Raw genomic sequence first — 27,761 nt, 5'->3', positions numbered from 1 at the left:
CATTCATCTATTATTTATTAGGACAGAATGGGTCATATTGACTGTGTGAAATATTGCTATAATAGGCTAAACTTTTATATAATATGATATATTGGACAAAAGTGTGTTAAGATATTTCAGTCTTTTTACACAAGTGTCCTACCAATTTTCAAATGGAGCAAAATGCACAAACTGGCATGCAAAAAAACATTTGGCTTGGGAAATGGATCATATATACTGCGGTTTAATACAAACTCTAAATATAAGCAACACTAACCTTAACAAACACCCCGAATTAGTGGTAGTTCAAGATAAGAGATACTTATATATCAGAACAAGCCAAAACCACAAACAAATGATAATTACTCTTCTGCATATTCGATCAGCTCAGCTTTTGGTGGAATGGGGTCATTTTGTCCAAGCCAGAGGTCAAAGGTCCCAGCAGCCATTCAGATGCCCACAAAGGTCAAAGAGACGGGGTTCACCCTGGATTTGCCTTTGACCAATGAGAGCGAAGCTGCCGGGTGCCGTGTCCCCTTTCCCATGGCCCGACACCTACTCGTTTAATCTTAATGACCTCTAGCGACATACTGTCCAAATGAATGACCGCACGCCACGAGACAGCAGTGTCTGATGTAGCCACTAGAGGACATGGTTATTCTCAAACTGTACTGCACAAAAAAACACAACAAGACCAAACAATATTGTTTAAAAAATGTTTATTGGCTTTTAAAACCACTTAAAAAAATCTCACCTGTGAGTACTTTCCATTGGAAAAACAAAAAAACGAAAACAAACAGCTGATGCGCTTTTGCAATATTAACAGGCTACTGTCCACATACAGCAGATAATAATACCAGCGCTCAAATCTACAGTTCCAAACGGACAGAAATAATGAACACGGTTTTCTACTGGACCATCCTGACAAACAACATCAGACCTACTGCGGAATCAATCCCTGTGTATCAAAAAAGGATTGTAAATTTACTGAAATAAAATAATAAAACGGTAATCAGTGCATTATTAAATGCCGGAACAAAGAAAATATTTACAGCTTTCTTCACATAGGCATTTTTTTTTTTTTTTTTTATACAAAAAGAAGCAAATTGAAGATTTATGTAAAAAAACAAACAAACAAAAAAACAATTAAAACAACATTAATAAACAAAGACTCATTTTAACTTAGTAAACATCATAAAATGCATATAGCTTTTGAAGAACTACTTTTTCGTCCCCGCTCGCTCTGGTCAACACCACCAGTGCTCTGATTGGTTAAGGGAGTGGTCACAACGAATACCACCATAGATAGTTTAACATACATGTGCACATACAGTCATTTTATAACATGGTGATGCATGTTGGTTTCTTTAAAATCTTTTATTTTCATATTTTATTCTCAGCTATGAGAAGTTGTACATCGCCGATCTCATTGAGATAAGGACTCATTGCTACACAAGGCAACTGTTCATTGTAATTCCCCTTTTGAAATTTATCGTCTTTTAAAGAAAAACAAAGCGGGCACCAATTGTTTATTTTGTCCCTAAAGGAATGTTTCACCCAAAAATGAAAATTGTAAAAAATATTCAATATTCGCAAAAATTTCCATTTTGGGTGAAACTGCTCCTTTAAAACATCTAAAACGAACAAACGTAAAAACGTAAAATGTAAAACCTTTCAGTGCAATAAAAATGCATGTCTGTACGTTTTCTGAATTTCAAACCCTTTTCCAGTGTCTGCTCTTAAGATTCGTCTCTGCACATTAACATTTAGCTATGTCACGATAAAATGAACGCCTTTACATTGAAGACTTATCTAATTTCTTTTTTTCTCAATAAATCCATGCTATAATATCCTCCCTCCATTTACACATCACATCTGCCTATGCAGGAACCAATAAACTCCTACGAAAAATGGTACATCAGCAAGTTACAGAGCAACAGACAGCAAGACTAAATCACAGAAGCCAGAAACGTAACAAAGCGGATTCGTGCTGCTTTGCACTCGTTATGATCGACATTTTCTCTTTTCGTAAGGGCACTCTCATCTACCTAAGCGTCTTGATAAAATGCAAATATCATGATGACCACTACGTCCTTTGTACAAATGTGGCTCTACCTTTGACGTCTACGAAAAGCCAAATTCAGCCTTCATGATCTTCTACAACATGCACCCCGATCCATAGTTATCTGTACATCCGACATGTCCATATACATAATTTGCACAAATATTAATTCATCGAGGAATTATTCTTTATCGCAATCCGCTAAACCAAGAAAAACATGTCCTACTAGTCCTACAAGATCCCTTTCGGATGTCAGGCAATTAAAGATAAAAACAACAAGAGATCACAATCTCTACTCGTTCTTTGACAGCTTCTCTTTGGTATGGAGTTAAGGCCGGAGAAACAACACAGGTTTGCTCTTTGAAGTTAGTCATATATCCTTGTAAAGAATATCTAGCCATCACCATACCATAGTCATAGAAACTACCAATCTGAAATGATGCACTAAATAAAGGTGGACGGAGTTAGTTTGATAAGATGTTCTGGAAACTTCACTGTTAATTCACAACAAAAGACAAGTGCACCTAGATCATTCTTTTAAGAAATTGTTAAAATCAGAACATCACAACAACGCCTTTTATGAAGTGGAATAAGGCCTTAAGACTCTAGAAATAAGGCAAGCGAGTCTTCTCTTCAACTTTTTCTTTTTTTAAACATATATAGCCAAAACAAACAAACAAACAAAAACCTCCCCAACAGTTTTAAGAGTACAAGTGATATGGCCATAAATACCTTTTTGCCCAAAATGTGTGAATTCATTTTGTCAAAGCAAACGGCTGATGAATGGTTCAGTTAACGCGATTTTCATAGTCAGCACCAAGTAGCACCTAAAATCATTGCAGTTCACTGAACTGATGATTTGCGATATGTAAATGTGATATTTTACCTCCGCTGTACTTGCGATATTTGGGTATACTTCTTTGCAATCGGACAACCTGCCGTACTCCCAAAGCAACGATAAAAGATACTCGGACGACTGTCTAGAAAGGGAGTTATCGCAAAGTCAATGATTTGTCACTTGGAATATTGCATTTTGTTGAAATACAAGAGCAAATTATGCATGCATGTTTTCATTATCCACTATGTTGTAGTGGACCCCAATATAAAAGAGAGTGAAATAAACAAGATTATGCTTGCGATTAGACTGTGCACCAGGTGATGTCTAACTGTATTAAATGTACATTAGTACCAGTTGGAACCAGAGAAAATACTTGTTATCGCTGTAAAATACTTCTAAAATATGGAGAGAAATGACTGGAATGATCTGTGAAATCATACAACAGAGATACAAACAAAACAAGATCAAAGCACATGCCTGTAAGAGACTTACTTCAGGCTGGCACTTTATACTGGACAGTCCAAAGCGTCCAGATTTTTGCTGCACAAACACTTCATTCGACAATTTTTGTACGTAAAGGATACACAAAATGACACGATAAAAAAAAAAACCTCAACAGAAACCATAAATATAAACGACAACAACAACGTCAAAAGAAACAGTAAATAATAATATTATCCCAACATTTCCACCGTTGGCTGGTCTTTGTTCTCCAGCCAATCGAATCCAGCAGAGTTCACAGTATCACTGCAAATCTGTTGAAACAGAGGGTCGTTCTTCAGTTCTTCCAGTGTGGCGTCTTCATATTGGTCCTGCTGTTGACTGGGGTCGAACAGCAAGTTGGGGTCCAAAGTGTTTAGGTCGTTAATGCTACTCGAGAGATCCGAGGTCAACCGGATATCATTGGAGAAGTCAGAGGCAACAGCACTGAGCTCTGATGCTACTTGTCCAACAAGTTGTGAACTGGGGTTGAGTCCGTCCTCCCCCAAGAGATCCTTGACGGTGGTGTTGAAGTCCAGATGCTCTTGCTGCTCCTGGTCAACATCAACCTGCTGTGAAGTTTGGGGTAACAAGTGCTGTTTGGTGAGTTCGGGATCTTCTTGTAACTCTGGTTGGTCCGGCAACTGCAACTGTTGGTCCTGAAGTTGCAGTTGTTGATCTTGAAGTTGCAGCTGTTGATTCTGGAGCTGAAGCTGTTGATCTTGCAGCTCCAAATGTTGTTCTTCAAGCTGAAGCTGCACTTCTTGTTGCTGCAGCCCGGAGCCTGATTGTGCTTGGCTGTCATCACAGGAGAAGGTAACCTGTTCCTCTCCCATGCTTATGAGGTAACCAGTCTTCTGGAAGTCGAAAGGTGAAGGGCTCGAGTCCAGAGGCAGTTGCTGGTTCTGATGATTGGGGCCTCCAGAAAAGCCCTGTGTGGTCTCCAATATTTGGGTCAAGTTCATCCTTGCTGTGTAATTGGCAGGATGGTTATTGACGCCCATTCCTCGCACGGCATCATCTCCATCCGTGTCCATCTTGCTGAGGAGCACAGTGGTGATCTTGGCGCTATTGCTTTGCTGTGCCTGGTGACTGACAGGCAACAGCTCAGACTGCATCATGATATTTAGTGGCACGGATTGGCTCCTCTGGGCCAAGCTGCTGGCACTGACCACTGATTGGTTGTTGGAGAGAATGCTCAGGACCTCAGATGTCAAGGGGCAATTAAAGGGAGACACAACAGATCTCAGGGTTGTGACTGTTTGTGCAGTGGTGCCACTAAGATTACGCTGACGAACCGCCGGGCTGACGCTACGACACCGGAAAGTTCCACTCCCTGATGTAGATGTGCTTCCTGTCCCTTTGCTGTCCAATGGAGCTGGGACAGCAAAACTTTCTTGCTTGCCACTAAGGGCTGCTTGTGGTCCTTGTGGCACAGGAGAAACAGTCATCAACCTTCCCAAATTTCCATCCTGATGCCTTGACTGAGACTGGAGAGACTGACCTGGGATGGCGAAGGCATGTGGTTTGCGGAAGTGATCCTCAACCAGATCCTGGTAACTCGGCAGGATACTAATGGTATTGTTGTTTGAGATAACAGGAGAGCCCGCAGTACTGTTATACCGGTTGTTGATCCACTCTAGTTTAGCTTTATCTGGATGGGTTGCCATTGGCCTTTGCATGGGTTTAACTGGACTGCTTGACACAACACTTGCATCATGATAACCGGTTATGCTTGAGTTAATAGGGGTGAACGCAAATGGGTTCCTGCATTCAACGGGGCTTGGAGGGACACTGCTGCTGCAGTTTGAGAGAGGAGTGCTGATGGGTGTATGGCGCCCACCCAAGATGCTATCCACAGGGGTTACAGGTGCCATTCTGGAACAAGGGCTCTCTCTGGTCAAGCTATGCCCGCCTGGTAGCATCTCAGAGGTGGGAGTTGGAGTCGGAGTTGGTGTCGGTGTGGGAGTCGGTGTTGGTGTGTGGATCGGTGTGGCGCAACTATGGGAGGAGTGATAGAACTGTGTACTGGTCTGATGGGGCGACATCATCGTTCCTTGGCAAACTGTGGCTTGACCTTTTAGGGATATGTCTACACAACTTAGGTAGGATTGCAAACTGCTATTCAGCTTCATTTGTTCCTCCATCTGTACGAGTTCTTCTACAATACTATCCTGGGTCATATCATCATCATTGAAGGGAAAATAATCAATGCTAGCATGAGCTCCTGCAAAATCAACAATGTCCTGTTGAAGAGTGAGCTGACTTGAGGCCTCTGGTGCTTGGGCCATCAACGGTAAGGGATTAGCTGCAATCTGCTTGTGTTCTGCTTGTATCTGTTGCGAGTAGTCTTGTAATGAGCTCTTAAGCTCACTTACAGCAGATGCCTCCTGAGAAACTTCACTGGTGACCCGTTGGTGACTAGTGATTTGCTGCAGTAAGGAATGATCTGAAATTGTGCTACTACCGGAAGCTGTTTCATTAGTGCTAATTTCAGCAACCTCATTGTCCATTTGTGAAGAGCTCTGAGGATTAACAGTTTTACAGGTGTCCAGGGTTCCAATGGGAGTATCGGAAAGAGCCAAGATTTGAGTTGGAAGAGAGCTACTCTGTCTCAGTGTCACTTTGCATGGAGCACTCTCTGGTCTCGCTGGGGTTCCGGGTCTCTGGATCTTCTTAGCTGCTATGACTAGACCAGGTTTAGTATTGTTGCCAACATCCAGAGGTTGCTGTGAAATGAATACTCTTTTAACTGGGATGGTATGCATTTCCAAACTAGACGCAGAACGCTTTCGAGGGCTTTTCAGACCAAGAACAGCATCTTTGGGAGAAGTGCTTGCAGTTGTCAACATACCAATGGATGCCAATTCAGCATCTGCATTCTGGCTAGTAACGGTTAAATACAAAGTACTTTCCGGCTGATGATTGTTTTTGATATTGCTGAATGGGGCAACTGCCCCCATGATTGTACTTGATGGGGTTGATGAGTCACTCTTGGCCCTGGTTACTCTCTCAGGCACAGGTGATGCCTTAACAAGAAGAGATGGTTCACTGGAAGCCCTAAATTTAGTGGCTCTTTCATTCTTTTGTCCTGTACTTGCCCCTGATACAGTTCTTTGTTTGTCAACAGCAGTAGATGAGTCATTCACAGCTTCAAATGTCAACCTCACCTCACTGGTTGTTGTGGACACTGATGGGGTTGGGGTCATGAAAGGTCGCCCAGCCTTCCCGACCCCAGGTGACTGAAATGCTGTGGTAGGTCCACCATTCTGAGCTTGCTGGGTTTGGTTCAACTCTTCCTGGGAAATTGTGCTACTGACGCCAGCTGAAGCAGGTCGCAATGGGGTTGGAGTACTACTACTACTGCTACTACTGTTAGGCGCTAGTGATATTGCAGTCATCTTGACCACATTTACTGAACTAACATGAGGCGTGGGCATCACCGTCTTGATGGGACTGTTGGTGATGAGGAGTGTTGGGGGCGAGCGAAGTGCAATTGCGCTTGTGGCAGAGGGTTTAGGTAAAATCTGGGTGTAACGGTGTCTGGCCAACCTGTCACCGACTGGGCTGGCAGGGACATTCTGGGGTGTTTTTGGAGACTGCTTAACAGGTTGTGTCACAACCTGGAAGTTAACAGGTACAACTTTTCCCTCTGCTGCCCCGACAGGACTTGGAGAGGTCATCAGTTGTCTGTTTCTCTGAACCTGCAAGTAAAAAAAATGAAAAATGTAGACATTCTACAATCTGAATCATAGTTACTCATTTCTACTCTTGGAGAGCCACTTTCCAGTAGAGTTTAGTTCCGACCCTGCTCCAACACACCTGGCTGTAATTTTCAAGTAAACTCAAAAACCTTGGTTATTTGGTTAAAGTGCATTTAATTAGAATTGTAACTTAACTCTAAATGGATATGGTTCTCCAACAGCTTTCAGAACATCTCAAAATCTCCTTACTGTGATAGGACTTGGCACTGCAGCTACCACAATGCCTATGGTTGGTTGAGGGGACAGTAATGCAGAACTTCCAGATGTGAGGCTGGATCCAGGGCCTGGTGTGCCCGCCTCTGCCCTCCTGACCTGGGCTTCAGTAGGCAAAGGAGAGGTGAGCTTCTGTTCTTGCTGCTTCTTCTGGATCTTACGCTGCAGTTGCTGTTTGGCATCTACAGAGGGCGAAGGGAGGGTCTTCACTTGTGGCTGGAAAGCATTGGCTTCGCCAGTTGGCACAAATGCAGAAGCTGGCGTAGGGGTTTTCATACCTGCAATTTTTATCAAAAAGGATTTAAAACACTGAGTTTAGTTGGGCAGTACTGTTTCATACAATAGAAAAGATAAAATGTTAAAAATGGATTAAATCGCCCCCCCAAAAATGGCACTAGGTTTGTACATTTAATTGCACACAAGTTCAAATTCGTTTCTTGCCTGTTGGGGTTCCAGTCATAACAGTCAGCGCTGCCATGGACTTTGTGCCGATATAGTGACTGTTGAGCAGAAAGCGGGCGAGCTCCTCCACACTGTCAAACTGCCGACTCAGAACTTTTTGGGCCCATTCACACACCAGACCACACGCTGCAGAGCGCATCTCATCCTCAGCACTGGGAGACTGACCCGTTGACTCCAACAACTCACACTAAAAAAGGGAAACCAATTGCATTAACTACATTCTTCATCAGTTTTGCTTGTAGCAATAATAGTTTTTTCAAACAAACAGAAAATTTCAAAACTGAAATTACATTATTGTTGTTGTAATTAGGGTATTTAAAAAGTCTGATTTGATTCCCTTTTTTGTGGTTTGACATGAAAGTGATACTGACCCCATCTCCTGATTTGTGTAAGTCCAGGTTCGGGAGCGACGGCATGTGAACAAACGCTTTTTTCCTCAGTCCACTGTAGCAGTACGTAATAATTTGGTTATGGAAAAGATTCAAAAGGCCTCTCACATATAATCAGTGCAAGCACAAATGAACTTAATAATACCATACAAGTACGCACATAAGTAGATGTTGTGCAGTGCAATGGACACAGCAAACCAAGTCAAACTTGTGCAAACAAATATCTTGCTTGTACCTACGGGTGGGCGATATACCGGTTTAAACAATATACCAGTTGAAATGTGTCAATGGTGAAAAATAAAAAAATAAAAAATGTAATGTTTTTCAAATGTGTGAAATGTCTACCATTACACTGGACATCATTTAAAAAAAAAGGAACATTTGTTATTTTTTTCGGTTTGTTTATAATTGACTTTTTTCCAAAAATGTGCATAACGTAATTTATATCGTTATTGACCAAAAAAAACCCAAATCTGCAATATAAATTTTTACTTATATCGCCCATCCCTTCTTGCACCTAATGTATTTCTAGGGTACATCTCAAATTGAAAATATACAGTAAATGCTTTTTGCACACTAAAGGATATTTTGATTTCCCCCTCATGCCCAAACGGCGTGCCTTCATGTTAGGAAAAACATTTTTCATGATTTTTCCAAAATCAGCTGCACTTAAAGGATGGTAGCCCAGATTGTCACAATAACTCCTGCAACACAGAACGTGTCATTAGATAAACACGCAAGTAATGAGTAGTACAAACACAATCTGTCCATCACTGCCGTGTTGAAGCACACTCACTTGTATTCGTCGTACACCTCTTGTTTCGGCAGTGAGGTTTCGGGGTGCTCTTCCAGGTGATTCCGGATCCAGTTGAACGCGTACATCTGTTGAGTCCGGCTCGACGACATTGAATTCTGGTCGCTAAGGAGAAAAAAGTATGAGACAGGCTTGAAATATTGTTGCTGTAGCTTCAGAAAACGGTGTGTACGCTTTCTTTGGCCCAGTACAAAACTTTAAAGCAATAGTTTACTCAAAAATGAAATCTTTTACTCCCCCTCATGTTGTTTTAAAGCTGTATAACTTCTTCCTTTCGCAGAAAGTTATACAGGCTTTTTTGGGGGGGGATTGATTAACCCAATTTGGCATTCCCAATTCCCAATGCGCTTTTAAGTCCTTGTGGTGGCGTAGTGATTCGCCTCAATTCGGGTGGCGGAGGACGAATCCCAGCCAACCTGCGCATCTTATCACGTGGCTTACTGAGCGCGTTGCCACGGAGACATAGCGCGTGTGGAGGCTTCACGCCATCCACCACGGCATCCACGCTCAACTTACCACGCGCCCCACCGAGAACAAACCACATTATAGTGACCACGAGGAGGTTACCCCATGCGACTCTACCCTCCCTAGCAACCGGGCCAATTTGGTTGCTTAGGAGACCCGGCTGGAGTCACTCAGCACGCCTTGGGATTCGAACTAGCGAACTCCAAGGGTGGTAGCCCGTTATACAGGTTTTTAAAGCCATGAGGGTGAGTAAATAAACTATTTCCCCATTAATATATTTGTAAAGTTGTAGTACCATATTGGAGGACTGGCAGACGCCCTCTGATTTTCAGTTCTATTGGACATCATGTCGGATTGAGGGATGACATGATGGACACATAAGGGAAAACAAATGATGAAACACAGGAAAGCTGGATATTGTAATGTCATAATTTACACAAAACCAGTTTGAACTGTGAAATGATTAGTTCATATGACTCAGTACAGCATGTCAAATGAAAGTGAAAAACAACAACAAATGCAAAATTAGGAAATATTACCAAAAATAATCAAAACTGATTTTACTTGTCTTGATTTTGCCTCATAGATGCATTTCACTAGATATCCATGTTGCAATGAATGTAAACGCTATGTGTCAATAAGTCTACAGGATATTGAAAAGCACTAAAATCACAAATGGTTTGAGGTGTTAAAATAAAAAAAGGGGGATATGGAGGATAATGCAGATGTTTGAAAGGAGGACGCACCTTTTGTCATTGCCACTGCTGGGACCAGAAGGCAACTTGAGGTAGAGGTAGAGCTTTTCAATGTCTGTAAACTTCTCAACATCTTGCTGTATGAATGAACGACACAAGAATTTATTACAAGTCACAGAACAGACATTTCAGACAAGTTCGGCATTATTTTTACTCTACAAAACAAAACCCAGCATGCTAACACAGTAATCTCAATATAAAATCGGAAGGGATAAAACCCTTTTGACAATTAGTGAAGCGCCGGATATAAATTATAAATATCTGCAATTCAATTTTCACTTGTGCAAATGTCCATTTCTCATATCAACAATTGAATTACTACTAGTAAAAATACATATTTTCGATATCTGCAAATTAATTTTAACATATTAGAATCAGTATTTCAGATCTGGAAAAGGGTTTCAGATTTAAATAAACTGAAAAGTAATTACAGATATCTTAAAAGGTATTATTAATAGTTACAATACAATTTTTACTACTAAGAAGTACATTGCTGATATTTGTATTTGGAATTTATACTATTAGGAAATTAATTATAGATGCCAGTAATTGCATTTTGAACAGAATCAAATGACAGATCATAGTGAAAAATTACGACTTTTACTAGTTGAAATTGCATTTTTGATTTCAAGAATGGGTATTTCCGTGGGAAAACATCGCATTTTAACTAGTTATTCCATTGCAAATTGTATTAAATAAATGTAAATTTGACCTGCCATAACATATAGTCCTTACCTTTAGATTGTGTCTCTTTAATTACTTTTTCTACATTTTTAACAGTGTTGATTTGTTAAATTTGCCTGGATTTCTATAGTTTGGACTAATCAGTCTTTTTAAGGAGTTAAAGTCATGGTGTTTCATTTTCATAAAAAACAAAAAAAGTTGACATTATTGCCGTCATTACCATACCCCTTAGAGGACAGAGTGGGAAATTTTTTTCTGAAATAGTTTTGCGTGCCCTCGCAAAAAATTAACCATAGTTTTACTACAGTAAACACTTTAACCTTGATATTCGAAGTGAAACCTTCGAAAACTGTGGTAATAAAAATCATAATTTTGTGGTTATTATGGTTTTGCAACAAATACCATAGTATAAAACCATAGTAACAATAAGATTAACCATTGGTAAACATGGTTACTTAATATAATAGTTACTACAATATTACTATAGTAAAACCATGGTTTCCGCCAAAAAATAAATAAAAGCATGGTTAGCCTACAACAGTCATTACTACAATATTACTATAGAAAAAACTTGATTTCTGACAAAAACTATGGTTACTTCAGTCTACAATATTACTATAGTAAAACAATAGTTAAACTTTGGTATTTGTACAGTAAAACCATAACCACAAAATTATGTTTTTTATTACCATAGTTTTCGTTGATAACCGATTAATCGGCCGATACGTTTTAAAATAGATTTACAGCATGCCAAAAATCGTTTTTTCTTATTCTTTCTTTACTATGGTGGGCAAAGACAAAAGTCCAAAATGAATAAAATCAGATTCAATAAAAATGAATCAAAGTCCCAATAATAACCAGAAAAACAAAACAAAAACGATCTGGTGCATAATGCAGGACTTTTAACTATAAACAAGCCCAAAACACACCAGGGACTTTTATTTTGAAATGATGATAAAACTATCGGCAACAATTGGCATAGATTTTTGTAGATAAACGATAGTTCCAAAAAGCAACTATCGGCACTAATTAATCGGTGAAACCGATATATCGGTCTACATATCATGGATAAAATATGTTAATTGTAGTAAAACCATGGTAAATGTATTGCGAAGGAACGCACAACTATTGTGTGGGCATGGAAAACTATAAAAAAAATTGTTTGCATGATTATAACAAAAATGATTGTCAATTATCTCCCTTGATATTGTAATTGCGATTAATTTCAATGAGTCGAATTTACCATAAAATACGTTTTTGTAATGATGAAAAAACTATCAGCAACTTTTGACATATTTTTGCTGATAACCAATAGTTCCAAAAAGCAACTATCGGCACCGATTAATCGGTAAAACCGATATATCGGTCTAACTCTACTACAAATATCATGTTTAAAATATGTTTATTGTAGTAAACCATGGTACATTTATTGCGATGGAACGCCAAACTTGTTATAATGGAACGCAAAACTATTTCAGAAAAACAAGAACATTATTAAGATCACACTGAGTTTTTCCAACAACAAAAAAAAAAAAGGTTTACATTTGATTACCATGAAAATGAGATGTGACAGTTTGAAGATCAGAAATGTTATCAATTTTAAGATTTTTACATTATCAACTGAAAGTAGCTTTATTTAACATCATTACCAAACCGTTCAGTATTTAAGAATTTTAACTCAATCAATTGAATTATTTGTATCATTCATATAATAGTTTCAAGTTTAACTTGAATGAGCTGTGAGTCACTTTGCATAAAATTGTCTGCCAAATTTATAAACTGAAGATTTCAAATAGTAAAAAAAAATGCCTCCAACTGAAGAATCACCTGAATTTAAATTTGGGCCCTATGCACATATCCGCGGACTCTGACATTTTCTCCTTCATTCTTTTCCGCGAGGTTGGCGGATTCTAACAACAGACCCCCTCGAGTCTGCCAGGCACACAATACAGTAGTGTGTCTGCGCATATGAGCAAACCTGCAATCCTGCTCTACTCACAGCCGGTTGCCATGTAAACCCTGACAGTAAACATGCATGTCAACGCTGAAACACTGGCAACACGTCTTATCAGCGCGGGCTCCGCCCACCTCGCTTTCGATTGGCTCCCGAGATGAATTCTTCTCACCTCTTCCTATTCTATTTGCCTCTTTGTTGCTAGGGGTAACTGGCACTCATGAATGGGGTGAGGCATAACAGCCAATGAGCATTAAATGAAAAAATAAAAGACAAAATTCACTGTTGTTTCCTAAACGTACAGTGTGATGTACCAAGTAGAGGTTATATATCTTTGAGGTACCAAAACTAGCCTAATTCTTTGTCGTCAATGGAGCCATTTGACTCTTTTAAAGGTTCATTCTGGATATTGAACACTTTTAAAACCCTGGGATTATAGATAAGCATCATTGTAGCAATGAATAAATTCTATATGGATGAGCTCTTAGTTAAACATGCCGTAATCATCCAATATCTTGACTCTGATTGGCCATTGAGTAGCAACAGGTGTCACTGGCTACGTGAAGGGATGGGATATACAGACAACAATTATATTTCTTATATATACTTTTGGCAATATTTAGTACATTTCCTTGTATTTAAGTATTTGTTTATTACATAGCTTATTTGCTAAGAAATGGCTTAAATTGCTGAATCAGAAAAAACATAATTTCAACCAAACATCCATTGTTGCTTTTTAGATTCAAAATGTTTAAAGAAACAAACAAACAAACGAACAAAAAAATAAGTTAAATATGTTTATAATAAGGTATGTTTTCAACACCCTTTTCACTAAATGAACGCAAGGATAAAATAATCATTAATCATTTTTATCAATAATTATGATTTTTGCATGATTATAACAAAAATCATAATTGTCAATTTGTACAGTTTCTCCCTTGAAACTGTAATTGTGATTAATTTCAATTAGTCGAATTAACTCTATGGACCCGCCAGCGGGTACAAAGGGGGGCGCTATATCACAAAAAAGTTTACGCTTAAAACATTTAAGTCTCCGTATACATAAGTCAGGCATATAAGGTATCATATGAAAGCTTAGAATCTGAACTTTTCAGAGATAACCATCACTTCTGCATTTATGTTACATAAAATAACCAAATAAGTCCTCAAAACATTCGCGTTGAAAATTAGCGCCCCCTAGAGGTAATGGAGTAGAAATATTTATATAAAAATAAAAGTCTTTCACATAGCACCTAAATGGACAAGTCATATATCAAATGAAAGCTCTCATTCTCAGTAATGTGACGATACTGTTTATTTTGTTGCCCTAACACCACAGTTTGAAAGATTTTCAAAAGAATCACAAAGTGAAATATGATTTCTGCAAGTCAAAAAATACAAATGTCTTTTTATGCTCCGATAACTGCTGCTGTAAGCCCCAAAATAGCTAAAAAACTTTACATCTGCTTTTACCTTAGAGAAGTTCTCTAACAAAATGAGCCATGTTTACTTGTCTGTGAGCTTGCTTGACTGAATAATCCAATGTTATATATTAGATGTCCAGAACAAAATATGCCATCCACAAGGAAAAGCATGTAAAACAATTAATCAGAACAACATGTTTTCGACTATTGATGATAAAATGTTTTATATCATTGCAAAGAGGAGGATCTCAGCTTTCTAATGACACCTAGATTGAACTTCTAGTCCACTCAGAGGCCGAGTTATTCAATGAAATAATGAGGGTGGTGCTTGAACTGAAAATTAGACTGAATGTCTATGGACGAGCACATCTGTGAGGACTAAAATGAGTTAGAGCGCCACCTACATTTCAGATCTGTATATTGTGATGGAATGTGATAGAGAATTTTTTTTCTAGTGCAAACTAGTGGAATAAAATGAGACTTTTCAAAGTGAGGCAGAGTGAACAGAACCAGAATTACATGCTTACAAAGTTAGGACAACAACAACAACAACAAAATATCTTAAGATTATAAAAGCATGCAATATTATTTATAAATAATTGGAGTCTTTTTTTTTTATTTGAGGGATTCTCTGAAAAATTAAAAAAATTTGCAATTAGTCCACAGTACATGAGAATGGTGAGCTTTTAAATTTGAGTGTGAAAAATTGAGGGCGGCAGCCCAAAAATGCACCAGAGTTTAAGGGGTTAAAATATGTATTTTTTTTTGTGGGGCCTCTGCGTGCCATTTTCTTTATTTATGCTACACATGCAAAACATCATTAAATCAACAAAGTGCATAAACAGTGAGCTTCACATTGGCCCTCTAAGCGGCATAATTATGTTTTTTTCTTCTTTAAGTTTTGTATAAATTATACACAGAAAGTAACAGATACGTCTGTGATTGGTTATAACCCACAAAAACATGTAAACTTAACATTTTAATGCAATGAGAGTAGACCGAAATGGAATGCTGTTAATTGACACTCACGATTAGTTAATTGTGGTAACTGTAATCTCGATTATTTATTCAATTAAATGCTCAACACTACAACACTTAGTAATATACAGCGACATTTACCAACATATTTATTTATCAGAAACAAATAAGATAATGCCACACGGAGACATTAACATTTTTGATTGATGGAGCAAATTAATTAGAGTCACTAAAACGGACAGATTGAACTGAATAATGGAAATAGATCATCGCTGTCTTAACGCTTATACTCATGAGACAAGGAAGAATAATTAAACTAGTCTAAAAACACCCCCTTTAGGAAACTTAATAGCCAATTAACAAGCGCATAATAAAAGAAATTCACAATGTTGAATAGTTTTCAATTATCAGCAAAACTATCGTGAATATTCGCCCAGCCCTAGCTTGTATTGTATTATAGTTTGAGTACCGTATACAGCACATTGTATTGTATATTGTACAATATACAACAGTTAGTTCCGGTCCTCGAATCTGATTGGACAAGAGATGTTCTATGAGTACTGATGGTCTCACACTATCAGCACTCGGACGCATCACTGTGTGTATCACTCCGCTTGTGTTCGTGCCATTCTAAACTAAAGTTTAAGAGCAGTGCAGATGTGTTAAGAGCTATATGTGTCTCTTTACATTACATTTTTATATTACATATTGTAGCCAGAAAGTGGCATCAAAAGACAGTTTTTGTGTGTAATATGAGACAGTTGGTGACGTGAAGTGAGTCAGCGCCAGTCAGTGTTTTCATTCATCAGCACTACGTGATCGCTTGTATTACTACTACACTACTAAAGCCAGGAAATAGCTTTAAATGGCTTTACATTAACAACTTCAGCATTAAGGCTGAGAGACACAACAGACTGATTAATTACACAAACTCAAGGCGCTTACCTCTTACCAGACTTTCCACATTGGAGAGACATACTGTTCAAATTGCCGGAGGAGACTGCGGTTTCTATAGTGAATGACTCTTGCGCGGTAGCACCGGCTACCGCAAAATAGGGAGGAATACCCCCGCTTGGACGGCTATTCTTCCACTGAGAAAATAGGATGAATTTGACCAAAATGACATTATCTTCAGAAAGCTGAATAACACACTACAGCATCTCTGCTTGGGAGGTGCAACAGGTGATCGCACACGCTCCATCTCTCTCTTTCTCTCTCACACACACACACACACACACACTTACTTGTTCATTGAACTGTTGTATATAAGCAAATCACACTCACAATCGTAATAGCCGTTGTAAAATGCTGTGCATTCTAAATCAGGGATCCCACCCTTTTCAAGGCACAATTTTCCAGGACATTTCCAAGACATTTTATGTGCCCATTATGGTTATTATGGTTATTTTTTCTGAATTCATTACACACATTCATTTTTAAGTGCACAGCACATGCAGATTATATATTCATTGAATTAAATCTCAGTCTTTTGCAGTTTAGAAATCACACTAGGAGATAATCGCAATTTTAATTTGATTATTTGTGCATTTAATTTAACTTAAAGGAATATTCCAGATTCAATACAAGTTAACCTTTTAAGCGCGAATGGGCCCGCGAGGAAAAAAAAATTGGTCAAAATATTAATACTACCGTCTTGACCAACACAAAATAGGTATCGTTTGAAAGCTTAGAAGCTCTACTTTACAATGCATGTAGACATTATGACCAAAACTGAGCAAGTGCTTTGAAATTTTCAGACAAATCAGAAGTGTTCCATTTTGCTAATTTATTAAAAAAATTGCACTGTAATGTTACTATAATATTGTATATTGTGTTGTACTGTAGATATTACTGCAATCAGTAAAAACATCAAACTGATCAAATATCCATGTGTCATATAAGAGTAAAATACAACCAGTCTATTTGTTTTACTCACAGACAAAAATATAGTGAGTAATAGCTAGGTATATGCCTTTGACTACTATGTTGGTGTTGCTTACACACCGAGTTTTCACTTATAACTTCACAAAAATAAATGGAAAATAAAATATCTTTCAAATGAGTCCACACACAAGATAATCAGATGCATAGATCATTAGATAATCCACATGAAGCACAATGTTACATATGGCCACCAGGAGATGGCGGCAAATACATGACACAGACTCAATGATGACTCAAATGACACAGAATGAAACTCATTCTGTGATAATCTCATTACTAAAATCATGTCTGCATGCTATGCAAACCTTTAGTCATTGTTGTGTTTGCATGTGTAATTAGTTCTTATGTTCAATTATTATGTTTTATTTGTTTGGAGAGGCTTTTGGACACCTGGAGACGTTTTTGTACATTATGATAAATTATATTTGTTATGCTATAACTATTAATTGCTTTGTCATATCAACACAAAAATTTTACAAAATTGGGAACAAAACAAAGGCAGTTTTTCAGAGCCACCTTATTTACACCCAGAGATATATAATATTAAATAAGAAAAATCTTGTGTTAGGCTGAGAGTCTCAGAATTTATTATAATCTATATCATAAAAAATAAATAATAAATAAATAAATAAATAAATCGCCAATCCGTAAACGTTAAAATACTCACTGTTTCAAAAGTTTAGCCATAAGACATAAACAATATTCATGTTAACATGATTTTAGTGTGATAAAATCAATTAACCTTTTCTGTGTAAAGTTATAGCCAATTTTACCACTTTGTTGCCATGACGATGTAATGTCAACAAACCCTAAAATGACTGTCAAATTACGATATAAAGAACTTTACAGCTCAAATAACACACAGGTTTTATCAGAAGAATGAATATAAGTGCTTATATAAAATTATAAGCTTCATATTTCTGCCTTTAAACCCTCCACAAATGGGCCCCATTGACTTCTATTATAAGTGTTTCGCTGGAACACAGATTTCTGCTTTTTTTTTTTTATTTGTTATATATGTGCATTTTTGTACACAAATATAACATATTCGTTGTATAGCTGCACCTATAAGAATCGCCATCAACCCAGCCACATGGCAATAAATCTTTTATTCTATTCATTATAAACTAGAGGTAGACCGATATATCGGTTTTACAGATTAATCGGTACCGATAGTTGCTTTGTGGAACTATCGGTTATTGGCAAAAAATCTGTCAATAATTGCCGATAGTTTTTTTCATCATTTTGTCATTTCAAAATAAGAGTCCCAGATGTGTTTCTGGCTTGTTTATACTTAAAAGTCCCACGTTATGCACCAAATCTTTTTTTTCTGGTTATTACTGAGATTTTAGTTGCATCTTTAGCACACACAGATCATTTACAATCTGATATCATGATACTACACAGATTGTTTCTTAAATAAACTAATTTACCTAAAACAACAACAACAACAACTGTTTACTTATCTCACTGTTCATGTCCATCAAATATTTCTAAATCATTTGTATGAATCACCTTTTGTCCCAAACTGAATACCACTGAAGTGATTCTACATGCTTAAAATCTAACATGACATGAATCTCAAAGCTAAATGATTTCTTGGAATTCTGCCAACACAAAAGACCTTGTTCTGATTTCCTGGAATCATCCTCCATAGCTCCATATACTGTATAAATACATTATGACATACAGACTACCCTTAAAGCAATAATTAACTGAAAATAGAAAGCCTACAAAGGCTCTATTAGACTTGTGTTTACTGGACAAATTCATTACTATGGGCTTGTTTGCCTGAACAGAACTGGTTAATCCACAGTTTACCCCTAACCCTAACATGTACTAAACAATCAAGTGTGGCCTGGAAGACAATATTCTGTAGAGCTATCATAGTACAGCTGGTAATAACAGAGTACTTCGATACCATGCTACTAAATGACTGGCATATCCATATACCATGATATTTACATGATAACTTCAAAGAATACCTTGGTACATGTTCACAAAAAAAAAAAAAAAAAATCAGGTACCATGGTACACATTCAAAAACATGGTAGTAATTCTTGGTACCTTTTTTGTTGCGGTTTAAAGTTTTGTCAAGATTCGGAGACTTGGCTCGTTTAAAATGCTCTATATTTAAGTATTTACTTAATTAAGCTTTTTTTTATAGCCTATATATTCACCAAATGAGGAGTTATATATTGCCAGATGAGTTTTAATGATTAATAAGATTTATTATTATATACAAGATATGAAGTTGGAGACAAAGTATGCGCATTTTCGTTGCATGCCCTTGCTTCAATTTAGGTAACTTGATTATTGAATCAAAATATCACCGGCCACAGAGGAACATGGAGGAATAATAAAAAAAAAACTATTGGCAACTATCGGCATAGATTTTTGCCGATAACCGATAGTTACAAAAACAACTACTGGCACAGATTAATCGGTAAAACCGATATATCGGTCTACCTCTAATTATTAGTGTGATGAACCAACTAGGGATGGGCATTTTGGTCATTTTGTCTACTCGAGTACTCGGTCTAATTACTCGAGTACTCGTCGAGTACTTTATATATAATAACATGTCTGACAAACATCTATAGCTGCATTGTGTCTTGTTGTTCCAGTGTATCGTCTATTCATCATTGTAGGCTGTTATAAAGTAAAATGTTACAAAATGTACAAAAGATTGCATAATCAAAATATAACACATCATATTTTGTCATTATGTGAAGATTCACTGCACAGCTCTGAAAGAATGTGCACAATGCGCGTCTGTCTGTTTTTCCATCAGGTTACCGTAGTAATCTTAGTAAGCGCGCACCAGTTTTTTTAGTGACTGTCTGAACCGTCTATTTTTTTTAAGTTGCATTTGGCTTATCAGGAGACACCATAACCATTGCGTTTTTAATATGCATGTTAAGTTGAAGTTCAGTTTTGAAGACGTTGCATTGTGTTCCATTTAGCTGCGCTCTGTCTAGCTGTTTGAAACACTCGCCTGCTGTATATGTGCTGCTTCAGTGCGTTGAGTCCACTGCCATACTGCCTGGTGTGTGTGTGTGTGTGTGTGCGTGCGTGTCCAAGTGTTCGCTCTTGTGGGGAAAGCCTCGATGCTCCGTATTGTGTTTGCTGTGATTCATGAAGCATTCCATTCAACTCAGAGAGTTTCCACTTTTCAACTGGGGAAAGTGCAACAGAATGACATTTTATATCGGACATCTAACTTAGAAACTCATGCGGAAATCTTCATTTATTTCGTCGAGATGCAGGTGCGTGTTACATCATGCAAACACAACAGGACAGGGAGGTTTACAGTCAGTGACAAACTGACTTTTATTAAATAATGTCCATTAACGAGTCAAAGTTTTTACATGAAATGATAAAACGTGTTTAGCATACGTTTTGCAGAGACAGGTGTTCAAAACACGGTTAATTACACTCTCTTTTGATTATCGTAACAATAGCATTGCAGCGCCGTATATCAGTTTGGTTGCTATGAGACGTCTCTGATTATCAATGTACCCCTCAAAACCACAACGTAATCAATCTCAGAATTAAAAATAAGCTCCCTCTTTGACATGTTTGTGTTTAGTTGTCAGGTAATTGTCACTGGATTTCGAATTAAGTGAGAAGTCACATCATGCGTGATCGCTATCGATCATCGTTTTCATGATCGATTATTGCTGCCACGTCCGAGTACCCGAGTACTTGAGTACTCGTGCCCATCCCTATAATCAACCTGAAATAATAATCAACTGCAAACAAAATGCAGATATTCAGCCATTTGTACACAAACTTGGATAAAAATGATGATTAATCACATTTATTTTCTGAATTGAAAATGCCATGTGAGGTCATGTGACAATGCAGCATACTACCGTTTGAAACCTTTATCGATGCATACTGCATACTGTTTCACTTATTACTCTTTTTAAAAAAACAAATACAGTACACGTTGGTCTATAACTGACATCAACAAACGTCTAAAGGAGAAAGTTGTGCTGAATGAGGCTGTCTGAACACTCTGTTTTATAATATTAAACTGCAAACGTCCAACAGCATGTTTCTAACAAAACTACATGTTTATTATTTAATGACATGAGAGACTTACCAATATACTCTCCACTTTTGATTGTACAGATTTGCTGTAAGAGAAGATAAACAAAGATTATTAAAGCGTTTGGGTGCAGGAACAGGGGGTAAAGAAAACACAAGACATGCTTATGGGTCGAGTTCCTGATAACTGGCAGGGTTGCTCTTAGAAGTGGTTACACTTGTATTTTTAAAGGAATATTCCGGGTTCAACACAAGTTAAGCTCAATCGACAGCAATGTTGATTACCACAAAAATGTATTTAGACTCGTCTTTCTTTAAAGAAAAGGAGGGACGAGTCAAAGTTATTTTTTTGTGTTAATCAACATTATGCCACAAATGCTGTCGATTGAGCTTAACTTGTGTTGAACCCGGAATATTCCTTAAAGATAAAGAACTTGTAGAAAACACAACAGGTCTTCATTAACTCATTATGAATGACAGTGCCAAAGGTCGAGTCAGGACAGGTGTGTTTATAGTTCACCTGGCTATTAGGTCACTATGTCTGTGTCAACATAATAAATATGGGTGTTTTTTTTTTTTTTTTGGAATGGCCAATTCCCAATGTGCTTTTAAGTCCTCGTGGTCGCGTAGTGATTCGCCTCAGTCCGGGTGGCGGAGGACGAATCCCAGTTGCCTCCGCGTCTGAGACGTCAATCTGTGCATCTTATCACGTGGCTTGTTGAGCGTGTTACCACAGAGATGTAGCGCGTGTGGAGGCTTCACGCTATTCTCCGCAGCAACCACGCTCAACTCACCACACGCCCCACCGAGAGCGAGAACCACATTATAGTGACCACGAGGCATTTACCCCATGTGACTCTACCCTCCCTAGCAACCGGGCCAATTTGGTTGCATAGGAAACCTGGCTGGAGTCACTCAGCACGCCCTGGGATTCGAACTAGCGAGCTAGCGAACTCATGGGTGGTGTTTTTATAAAGTAATTGCAGAGAGCTGGTTACACATCTCTGTGCACTGTAAAAAAATAAATCAGAAAAACTTTTATCTAAAAATCATCTTCATGTCTGATATATGTAGGCCATTCCAACACTCATCAGACTGGGCCTTCAGTCTGCAGTGACTCCATTAAACCAGTTTATACTGATTTTATCCAGGAAATATCAAATGAATTGGACACCCCCTTGCAGTGAATTCAGAAATGTCATGCAAACTGACAAAAGACATCTCCTGCTAATTAAATCAGGCAACCGCTTTAACTGAAATCACAAAAATCCCATTATTTTAAATCAGACATCCAATGCAATTGAAATAGACAACCTATGCACTGAAGTTAGACATTCCCATGTAACAAAACCACAAATCCCCATCCAACAAAATTTACCATCTCCATGCAATGACATCAGACATCATTGCAAGGCAACAAAGTCAGATATTCCAATGCAACAAAATCAACCACCCTTTAGGGCTGCAACTAATGATTATTTTGATAATCGATTAATCTAACGATTATTCGACTATTCAGCGATTATTGCAACGATTAATCATTAGCTCTTAACCGATTATTCGGCTTGTGCCTTAAAAGGTTATATTAAACGTGCTTAATATCAATAAAGAGGACAAAATCATCTTTTAAAAATACCTCTAAATAACATTCACTGAATTAAAGGGAAAACATAGTTTTAAGTTTAATTTAGTAAAACATTCACTGCAAAAAATCCTATTGTTATCAAGTGTTTTTGTCGTTTTCCATTTAAAATGATCTAAAAATCCTTAAAACAAGATACATTTACTTGAGAAGCAACATATAAGATATTTAGACTTGCTAAAATAAGAGAATGTATCTTAAATAAGTGTATTTTGTATATAAGTGTATTTTTTTCACTTCTGTGAGTGCAGTAAAGACAAAATATACTTCTATTCAAGATCTGTTCTCTGAAAGTCTTAATATCTTATATGCTGCTTCTCAGGTCAATGCATCTTTTTTTTTTAATGATTTTTAGATATTTTATAATATTTATATTTTTTGTTATTATATTCAACATTCTCAGATAACAATTTTTTCTTCTGCAGTATAGCTGCTAAAGTAAATGTACATTGTTTTAAAAGAGTTTTAGATATTTATATTGGAAAACAAGCCAAAACAAAAACAAATAAAAAAATGTATTTTGTTGCCATGTATAATGGGGTGAAGACTACCCTCTCTCACCTTTCTGTTCACTTCAATCCATCTTTAACTCACAAAAAACAAACTCTCTCTTGTTAATAAAGCTGCATATTGCCAATGTTCTTCATGATAAGAAATGCACAGTGACACATATATTATGATTCAATATGTCGTGAGCCATCACGATAATCTAGCTGCATTAAGCATGTGCACTCGAGGGATGAGCGTCCCCGTGACAAGAGTGTGCATCAGATGGGTGCAGTTTCAACCTCTCCCCCTTAGATCGGGACATTCGCACAACGCATGAGATCAAACGACTATTAAACAACTACAATTTTTATTGTCGACGTTGTCGATAACGTGATTCATTGTTTCAGCCCAACATCCCATGCAACGCAATTAGACATCCTATGCAATAAAATCAGGCATCCTATGCAACGAAATCAGACATCCCCACGCAACGAAATCACACATCTTTTGCAATAAAAATTAGACATCCTATGCAATGACATCAGACATCCTATGCAACAACATCAGACATCCCCATGCAACGTAATCAGACATCCCCTTGCAACGAAATCACACATCTTTTGCAATACAATTTAGACATCCTATGCAATGACATCAGATATTCTATGCAACAGCATCAGAAATTACCATGCAACAAAATCACTCATCCTATGCTATAAAATCAGACATCCTATGCAAAAACATCAGACATCCCCATGCAACGAAATCAGATGTCACCGTGCAATGAAATCGGACGTCACAATGCAACGAAATCGGACATCCCCATGCAACGAAATCGGACATCCCCATGCAACGAAATCAGATGTCACCATGCAACAAAATCGGACATCCCCATGCAACAAAATCACATATCTTATGCAATAAAATTTAGCCATCTTATGCAATGACATCAGACATCCTATGCAACAACATCAGACATTACCATGCGACAAAATCAGACATCACCATGCAACAAAATCAGATGTCACAATGCAACAAATTAGATGTTACCATGCAATAAAATCAGATGTCACAATGCAACAAATTAGATGTTACCATGCAATAAAATCAGATGTTACCATGCAACAAAATCAGATGTTACCATGCAACGAAATCAACTATCCCCATGCAATGAAGTCAGACATACTATGCTATACAATAAGACATCCTATGCAATGACATCAGACATTACAATGCAACAAAATCACACATCCTATGCAATGAAATCAGAAGTCACCATGAAACAAAATCAGACATCCCCTTGCAACAAAATCAGACATCCCCATGCAATGAAATCAGACATTACAATGCAAAAAAAATCACACATCCTATGCAATAAAATAAGGCATTCTATGCAAGGACATCAGACATTACGATGCAACAAAATCAGACTTCCCCATGCAACGTCATCAGACATCCCATGCAACGACATCAGACATTACAATGCAACAAAATCAGACTTCCCCATGCAACGACATCAGACATCCCATGCAACGACATCAGACATTACCATGCAACGACATCAGACATTACCATGCAACGAAACCAGACATTACCAAGCAACAAACTCAGACATTACCATGCAATGAAATCAACCATCTTATGCAATACAATTTTGACATCCTATGCAACAACATCAGATATTACCATGCAATGGAATCACACATCCAATGCAATAAAATGAGGCATTCTATGCAAGGACATCAGACATCCCCATGCAACGAAATCAGACATCCCCATGCAACGAAATCAGACATCTTATGCAATACAATTTTGACATCCTATGCAACAACATCAGACATTACAATGTAACAAAAATCACACATCCTAAGCAATAAAATCAGGCATTCTATGCAAGGACATCAGACATCCTATGCAAGGACATCAGACATCCTATGCAACGAAATCAGACATCCCCATGCAATGAAATCAGACATCTTATGCAATACAATTTTGACATCCTATGCAACAACATCAGACATTACAATGTAACAAAAATCACACATCCTAAGCAATAAAATCAGGCATTCTATGCAAGGACATCAGACATCCTATGCAACGAAATCAGACATTACCATGCAACGAAATCAGACAACCAATGCAATGAAATCAAACATTCTGTGCAATTCAAATGAAATATCTCATGCAATGAAATCAGACAGTTTAATGAGTTAATGAAATGCTGATGTGTTTTCTGATTTCTTCTATTTAAAAAACAAACAAAACAAGTGTACCCACTTGCCGTATCCTTTTATCAGGAACATGACCTATAAGCAAGTTTTGTTTTTCCTTTTTTTTTTTTTTTTCAATCAGACATCTCATGCAATAAAATCGGACATTCTGTGTAATTGAAATCAGTTATGCCATTCAATTGACAACAGACATTACATACAAACAAAACATCACCCATGCCATACAATCAAACATCCCATGAAATGCAATCGGACCTCACATGCAATAATATCTGAGATCCCAAAACATCAGATGCATCAGACTCAAGGTGTGCTCGCGCTCTCTCAGGACAGTGATGTGTTCGAGATGGTGCTGGAGTGTTGTTGTGATCGGATCTCTTACCAAATAGAATTCTTAATCTTGTTATACTGCAGCGCCGTCGCCTCGGGGGTCTGTAGCGCGGATCCGGGAGCACCGGGCTGTTGTTGTTGTTGTTCATCAGCCATCACGGTGAGATTCATGCACGGAAGGAGGAGGATGAGGAGGAGGAAGAGGACAGCTTCAGCGTGTAGGCCTCGTTTGAGCGCATAACGCCCGCAGCGGAGATTAGACGAGCCTTCAACGGCTGTGTGGACCGAGCAGCGGCGTCCCGGCGGGCGGATTCGGGGGCATCAACAGCAGTGGGGAAAAAAACACGGAGATTTTCGGTGCGGCGGACACAAACAGCCGCCACAGACCGAGCTGCTACGGGCAGGCGGGGACTGCGCATGCGCACAGACGCGTGCATGTTCTTTTTAACCTACCTAGTACTTTTGGGGACAAAATTGCTAATAAAATTATATAAAATAAAAAATAAAACCAACAAAAAATCCCTACTAAGGTATTTTTGTAAGGGACCTGTCTTCACTTATTAGAGGGATTGTAAAGTCATTTATATAAAATAGGGCCTACTTATAAATATTTGTGTACAATTCATAGAAATACTTAAAACTGTGATTATTTTGCATGTATGTATTTATACTCAAGTTTATCCTTTTTACCAGGATAGTGAAACTGGATGAATCTTTAATCTGAAAACAGCAACACACAGAATAGAAATACATCCAGTAACTCTATGCTGCCCTCTACTGATGACATAAGCCACTATCACATCTCTACACTGCCATCTGCTGTTAAAATAGAATTAAATGCATAGCGACTCTACACTGTCCTCTGCTGTTAATGCCAAATACTCCCACATCATTGCACATATTGGACAAATGTTGTCACCAGTTTAGGTTATAATGCTAAACTTAACCATCATGTCTTCTGTGCTACAGTATAGGAAAATAAAGTATTCACGATTTATCCCCTTAAAAAAACATTTCCATTGACCATATTTTCAATATCAATGAAAAATCAAATTATTATTTTTTTAAGAATAAAAATGAGGGATGTCGATTAAAATTTTGTAATTGAATGAATTTCATGATATGCAGATTAATTAATTGAAATAATCACAATTAATTACATAAATATTTGCTGAGAATGGCTCCTAAATGTAGATAATTCAATTTAAATAATACATAATAATTCAAATAATTAATAATGGGCCTATATATAATAAATATAATAATTCAGATATTCAGATTGAAATGATTGTATTACAATCAATGACAAATAATTTTTTAATAAGAATAAAAATTAGGGATGTCAATCGAAAATGTTTAATTGAATTAATTTCATGATATGCTGATTAATTAATTGAAATAATCACAATTAATTGCATCAATATTTGCTGAGAAAGGCATCCAAATGTAGATAATTCAATTTAAATAATACATAATAATTCATTTTTAGATTTTAAAATATTGCACTGTTGTAACAGACAAATAAAGCATTGAGACAAAAAAGAAGTCAATATATTGTTTGCTCTATATATAGTCTATAACCAAAAGCAATCAATTTTGCAATTAAGTTGCAATCTGTCCTGTTCTTGCATTTCATCTGCACCATTTTTAATTGCCGTCTATGTACATATATTTGAGTGTCTCAATGGCTGTGTCAAGTTAAAATTTGCACTTGCATCCCAGCTGTGAAGAACACGATGTGCTGCCTGTGAGGTTTGTTGATGTGCGCTGACCGCCCCCTGCTGATGCGGCTCACAAAAACATAAAGT

General features: G+C 37.5%; 1 protein-coding gene across 1 annotated transcript; it reads right to left on the bottom strand.

Moving 5' to 3' along the window:
• Positions 1–22: 22 nt before the first annotated feature.
• Positions 23–26,941, bottom strand: LOC127436226 (DNA-binding protein RFX7). Its single transcript, XM_051690257.1, has 10 exons — positions 26,006–26,941; positions 21,317–21,350; positions 10,213–10,298; positions 9,762–9,800; positions 8,984–9,106; positions 8,775–8,891; positions 8,170–8,254; positions 7,778–7,985; positions 7,313–7,614; positions 23–7,063 (listed from the first exon to the last, which is right to left on the bottom strand). The coding sequence occupies exons 1-10, from the start codon at positions 26,122–26,124 to the stop codon at positions 3,554–3,556; spliced, it is 4,623 nt and encodes a 1,540-aa protein (XP_051546217.1). The 5' UTR covers positions 26,125–26,941; the 3' UTR covers positions 23–3,553.
• Positions 26,942–27,761: the final 820 nt, after the last annotated feature.

Source organism: Myxocyprinus asiaticus, chromosome 46 (assembly GCF_019703515.2).
Source record: "Myxocyprinus asiaticus isolate MX2 ecotype Aquarium Trade chromosome 46, UBuf_Myxa_2, whole genome shotgun sequence".
Lineage (NCBI taxonomy): Eukaryota > Metazoa > Chordata > Actinopteri > Cypriniformes > Catostomidae > Myxocyprinus > Myxocyprinus asiaticus.
Note: the sequence above shows the minus strand (reverse complement) of the source record. Positions and strands in the feature narration are given on the sequence as shown.

Coding starts and splice junctions, on each gene's coding strand:
- LOC127436226 (XM_051690257.1), bottom strand. CDS start 26,124: ATGAATCTCACCGTGATGGCTGATGAACAACAACAACAACAGCCCGGT. Junction 10,299..21,316: donor CAAAAGTGGAGAGTATATTG/GTAAGTCTCTCA, acceptor TCATTCATACAG/CAAGATGTTGAGAAGTTTAC. Junction 7,615..7,777: donor TATGACTGGAACCCCAACAG/GCAAGAAACGAA, acceptor TAAAAATTGCAG/GTATGAAAACCCCTACGCCA.